This window comes from Mus pahari, chromosome 17 (genome assembly GCF_900095145.1).
Source record: "Mus pahari chromosome 17, PAHARI_EIJ_v1.1, whole genome shotgun sequence".
NCBI classification, from domain to species: Eukaryota; Metazoa; Chordata; class Mammalia; order Rodentia; family Muridae; genus Mus; species Mus pahari.
This window is the reverse complement of record NC_034606.1, coordinates 46,540,253-46,546,542: the sequence shown is the minus strand read 5'-3', so window position 1 is coordinate 46,546,542 and position 6,290 is coordinate 46,540,253. Positions and strand designations below refer to the sequence as shown.

General features: G+C 43.3%; 1 protein-coding gene across 1 annotated transcript in view; it reads right to left on the bottom strand.

Moving 5' to 3' along the window:
- Window positions 1–6,290, bottom strand: part of Xpnpep3 (X-prolyl aminopeptidase 3) — a 46,771-nt gene that overhangs the window by 5,714 nt on the left and 34,767 nt on the right. The window contains exons 7-8 of the mRNA XM_021216264.2: window positions 2,932–3,047; window positions 814–991 (exon numbers count right to left, since the gene is read on the bottom strand). Coding sequence (XP_021071923.1) covers window positions 814–991; window positions 2,932–3,047 — 294 coding nt within the window. The remainder of the gene's footprint in view (window positions 1–813; window positions 992–2,931; window positions 3,048–6,290) is intronic.

The following is a 6,290-nucleotide window of genomic DNA, read 5'->3' as shown; positions in this document are numbered from 1 at the left end:
AAAAAAAAAAAAAAAGAAAGACACAAAATATGAATACACACTTGGAATCCTAACTCTTGGTCTGTGGAGACAGGAGAATCAAGAACCAAGAGCCATCCTCAGCTGTTGAGTTCAAGGCAAGCCTAGGTTACACGAGAACTTGTCCCCACCATAAATGCAATAAAAAAAAGATATACTCATACATCTCTCTTGGGTTGCTTACTCTAGATACTCGAAGTGTCCCATGTCAAACTGTAGAGTAGGCATTACTCTGTATTTACTGGTGTGGATAGTTCTGTTAATTAAACATTTGTTGGCTTGGTTCAGGGAATTTATAACTTCTTTTTTTTGCTAATAGGAGTCCTGGAAGTCTAAATTTGGAAATGGAGGCTGCCTAATGCTTGTGTGACTCAGGGTCTGCAACTATAATGGATGTCATACATTTAGGTGTAGACAAAACCCATTAAAGATACAGCCCTTGGGCGTTTTGCTAAGTCTCAACAGTGTAACTGAACCAGTACACAGTCTCCCCTCTGACCTCCAGAATCCCCAGGAAAGGATTAGGAGTTAACCCTCTCTCCTTGTTTGTGTTCTTCCCACTCACTCTGCCTGTATACACTTCATCTTGTTTCTGAGTATACAGAACTGGCTCTCTAGCAGGCAATGAATTAGGATGTGCTGCCATCTTCTGGCAAAAATAAGTACTGACTCTCTTTGTTTTAATCCATGTTAAAGCTAAATCCACTTTACAAAGAATTAGCTTTACTAATCAGGACAAAAACTGAGCAGCATATTGCTGGCCCTTCTGAAGGACTGGAGTGAAGAGGGAGGTACCTTGAAGGCGCTTTCCTTGCTGGTCTTTGTGATGCCCAGATCCTTGAGCTTCTGTCCTAACAGTGTCAGCATCATGCTATAGATGTTCTCCAAGCTCGTCCCAGGGGAGCACAGTGTCAAACAAGCTCTTTGGATTTCCAGAACAGCTTCATAGAGCTCTGCCTGAGGGGCGGTGAATCTAAGCACAAGAAAACCAAGGAACGTGAGCTATGTATCCAGTAGTCAGGCCTGGCAGCAGTGTCTTACCAGCCAGCCATCTTGCTGGACCTTCAATAGTTTCTTAAGGTGGAAGTTTAGACATTTAATCATTCCCCCCATCCCCTTTTTATTTCTTCCTAGTGCGGCAGTTTAAACCCAAAGTCTTGTGTATACCAGGCAAGTACTTACCATTTTCCTTTCCAGGTTAAACATTTAAGGTTTATGAACTTCTCAGCTGGGCACAGTGGTACAGGACCCAGTAACCCCAGTACTCAGTAGGCTGAGGCAGGACTGTATCTTTGAGTCCGGCCTGGGCTACACAGTATGTTTGTAATAGCTTGGGTTACTTAGTGAGATCCTGCCTGAAAGGAAAGTCACACATTTTTGCTTCAGCTTTATTTCCCTAATATTTACACAGAGTATTTCCATTACTAGTCAATTGGAAATACAGTGTAATTTATTTTGCTGATGCCTTTTTTATTATTTTGTCTTTTTTTTTCCCCCCCTTCAAGACAAGGTTCCTCTGTGTAGCCCAGGCTGTCCTGGAACTCACTATGTAGCCCAAAGCTGGCCTCCAACTCAGAGATCCACCTGCCTCTGCCTCCCAAGTGCTAGGATTAAAGGGATGAATCACTACTGTCTGGCTGCTGGTGTTTCTTTGTACTGTAAGTTATGCAGAATGCAATTACTAGGTTCTGATCATTTTTTTTATTGTTGTTTAGTTTTGTTTTTCGAGACAGGGTTTTTCTGTATACCCCTGGCTCTCCTGGAACTCACTCTGTAGACCAGGCTGGCCTCAAACTCAGAAATCTGCCTGCCTCTGCCTCCCAAGTGCTGGAATTAAAGGGGTGCGCCACCACTGCCTGGTGGTTCTGATCATTTTTAAATTAGAACCTCAGAATGTAGCCCAGGCTGGCCTTGAACTCTTTAAAAACAATGTATACTCTGATGTGATTGCTGAGATCCAAATACTGAGTCATTTTTTTTTTTATTGTTGATCATTTTTTTAATTGTTGTTTAGTTTTGTTTTTCGAGACAGGGTTTCTCTGTATAGCCCTGGCTGTCCTGGAACTCACTTTGTAGACCAGGCTGGCCTCAAACTCAGAAATCTGCTTGCCTCTGCGCCACCACACCCAGCTGGGCTTTAACTCTTTATCATCCTGCTTCAGCTTCTCAAGTCTTGGGCTTACAGAAGCATATTACCATATCTGCCTCATATTCATGGTTTTCTATTTGGAGATTTAAAAAAAAAAGATTTTGTAGTTGTTAACTGCACAACAGGGGTCCTCTGGAAGAAAAAGCAAGAACTCAATCTCGGAGACATCGCTCTAGCTCTATTATTTGGAGATTTGAAAATATATTTTGTCAGTGGGCATGATGGCTCATGGCTTTAATTGCAGCAGTCCAGAGGCAGAGGAAGATAGATCTCTGAGTTCAAGGCTAGCCTGGTCTACAAAGTGAGCTCTAGGTGCACGCCTTTAATTCCAGCACTCGGGAGGCAGAGGCAGGCAGATTTCTGAGTCCGAGGCCAGACTGGTGTACAGAGCGAGTTCCAGGACAGCCAGAGCTGTACAGAGAAACCCTGTCTCAAAAAAAAAAACAAAACAAAACAAAACAAAAAAAACAAAACAGATTTAGGTCCTGGAACTAATTGTGTACACTGGGCTGGCCTCAAACTCAAGAGATCTACCTACCTCTGTTCTGGAGTGCTGGGATTAAAGGCCTGCACCACAGCCACCTGGCACAAAAAATCCCTTTAAATAAAAACCCTTAAGCTCATGAAAATAAAAGGATGGAGAAAGATATTACCATGAGAACATCAGTCATAAAGAAGCTAAAATGATATAAGGCTTATTGACCTTTTGGCTAAGATCATGTGTAGAAACTTGACATTAATAGAAACAAAATGGACATCAGGACGAGTGTTGGAGGTAAAGCAGAACACTGATGGTAATGACAGCAGCTATGATAGCGGTGGCAATGAGTGCAAGGATTCCTAAGACAGCTGCAAAGCACACACAGCGAAGCTGGAAAGACTGAAGAGAAATGAACAATGACACCAGTCAGGTTTTTACAGTCTTGCTAATTTATAAGACAAATGTTTGTAGGTCGTTTGATCCTGCTGTAAAGTGATGTGCTGAGTACCTCCAGGCTACCTATTCCTTTAAACATGTGGACATTTTCCCCGGCTGTAAACTAGTCTCAAGGGATTTCAAGAGGCTGAAGTGTTGTATGTTCTCTCACTACAGTGGAGTTAGATTAGAAAAATTGTAGCAAGCACTGAGCCTGTGAGGTAGTGAGTCAATATTCTGATTTACTTCTGACAACACTCTTGTCCTGATATCTATTTTGTTTGTATTAATGCTACTCTTTTTTTTTTTTTTTTAAAAGATTTTATTATTATATGTAAGTACACTGCAGCTGACTTCAGATGCACCAGAAGAGGGCATCAGATCTCATTACAGATGGTTGTGAGCCACCGTGTGGTTGCTGGGATTTGAACTCAGGACCTTTGGAAGAACAGTCAGTGCTCTTATCCGCTGAGCCATCTCTCCAGCCCCCATATTAATGCTACTCTTTCCCTTTTTTATTTATTTGATTGTTTGTTTTTAAACTATATCAGAATTGAACACTAGCCTGGTTCACTGTTTAAGAGACTGTCTGGCGTGGCTGTGATGTCCATGTAGTAGAGCAGCTGCGTAGGATGAGAGTACTCAGCTCTAGCCGGTCATGCTCGCTGCCACCACATGCTGATAGAGCTGGCTGTCACTGCAAAGCACTGGAGAGGGTTCAGCTTTTGCAGAGGACCTGAGTTTATTAGTTCCTAGCACTCATGTAAGGTACTTAAAAAACCACCATATATATATATATATATATATATATATATATATATATATATATATATATATACACATATATACACATACATACATACATATGAAACTAAACTTAAAAAATGAAGAAAATAGCCTCAGACTGAAAACCCCAACCACTAAATTTATCCATTTCACTTGATTTATGCTGGGTAGTGGTAGTGCACGCCTTTAATCCCAGCATTGGGAGGCAGAGGCAGGTGGATTTCTGAGTTTGAGGCCAGCCAGGGCTATACAGAGAAACCCTGTCTCGAAAAACCAAAAACAAAGAAGAAGAGGAGGAGGAGGAGGAGGAGGTGGTTGTGGTGGTGAATTACATGGGTGGGAGAGGTGGCTCAGTGGTTGATGTTGAGAGCATTGGCTGCTTTTCCAGAGGACCTAGGTTTGATTCTCACTGCCCACATGATGGCTCACAACAGTCTATAACTCCAGTTTAAGGAGATCAAATGCTCTTTTCTGGTTTCTGAGGGCTATATACATGTGGTACCAATACATGCAAGCAAAACACCCATAAACATAAATAAAAAACACATATGTTAAAAATGCCTGTTTTAATTTTACGTGCGAGAATGTTTTGTGTGAGTGTATATGAGCCACGTGCTTGCTCGGGACTGCAGAGATCAGAGGAGGGTTTGGGTGACTGGGAGCCACCATGTCAATGCTGAGGACGGGACCCAGGTCCTCTTTCCACCCCCTAAAACTCAGACCAAAAGGACATGCATGGCATATACTCACTAATAAGTGGATATTAGCACCCCCCCCCACCCCAAAGTACAGACTACCCAAGATACAGTCCACAGAACTCAAAAAGGTCAACAAGCTGAAGGGCCTCAGTAAGGATGCCTCAGTCCCACTAGGGAGGGAGAGGAAAGCAATCAGAAGGGGGGAAAGTAGATGGGAGTGGGGGTTGGGGGAGAGGGGAACCTGATCTGGTATTGGATGAGGGAAAAGGACTGAAATCCCTGAGACCAGCAAAAGAATGGAAACAGGCAACCTTGGGAAGTAGTAGGTTGAGGGGACCCTCCAGAATGCACCAGAAACCTGGTGAGAGACTCTCAGGACTCAAAGGGAGAGACCTTAGATGAAATGCCTGACAGTAGGGAGAGGGAACTTATAGAGCCCACCTCCAGCAGGAAGATAGGGCATGAAGCGAGGGAGGGCGTTGCCATCCCACAGTCACACCTCTGACCCATAATTGCTCCTGTCTGAAAGAACTGCAGGGATGGAAATGGAGAGGATCCTGAGGAAAAGGTCCAAAGTGGGATCCAGCTCAAGGTGAGGTCCCAAGGCCTGACACTATTACTAAGGCTGTGGAGCACTCACAAAAAGGGACTTATCAGGGCTGGAGAGATGGTTCAGTGGTTAAGAGCACTGACTGTTCTTCCAGAGGTCTTGAGTTCAATTCACCACATGGTGGCTCACAACCACCTGTAATGGGGTCTGATCCCCTCTTCTGGTGTGTCTGAGGAAAAATAGTGTGCTCATATACATAACATAAATAAATAAATCTTTAAAAAAAAAAGGGGGGTGACTTATCATGACCCAGTAAGTAGCTGAAAGAGTCAGATGCAGATATTTGCACCCAACTAATGGACAGAAGCTGCTGATCACTGTGGTTGAATTAGGGGAAGCTGAGGAGGAGGGTGACCCTGTAGGAGGTCCAGCAGTCTCAATTAACCTGGACCCCTTGAGATCTCTCAAACACTGGACCACCAAACGAGCAGCATACACCAGCTGACATGAGGCCCCCAACACATGCAGCAGAGGACTGCCTGGTCTGGGGTCATTCAGAGAAGATGTACCTAACCCTCAAGAGACTGGATGCTCTAGGGAGTTTAGAGGTCTTGTTGGGAGGGTGGTGGGTGGGGACATCCTAGGGGAAACAGGAGGGTGGGGAGGAAGTATGGGATGTGGAACAGTCAGAGGGTAGACTGGGGTGGGGTGGGGGGGGAATAAAATCTGGAGTGTAAAGAAAAAAAAAAGTTTTTGCCTATAGTGGATGCTCTCAAGTATATTAGATTTGTTTTTAATATTTTGTTGAAATTGTATAATTATTATCTGTGATGTGTTAACCCAATAAAGATATTCTATTACATCTTGAATAACGTTTGGAATTAGAAGGAAAAAAGCAACAAAGAGAACCACAACTTGGGGCTGCAGAGGGGGCTCAGTGGTTAAGAACACTGACTTCTTTTCTGGACATTCTGAGTTCAATTCCTAGCAACCACATGGTTGGTGGCTCATGACCATCTGTAATAGGATCTGATGCCCTCTTCTGGGGTGTCAGAAGACAGTGACAGTGCATGGATATACTTAATAATAAATCTTAATCTTAAAAAAAAAAAAAAAAAAAAAAAGGCTGAAAAAAAAATCTCTTCCCTTCCTGGAGACTCTAGGTTGTGTCAA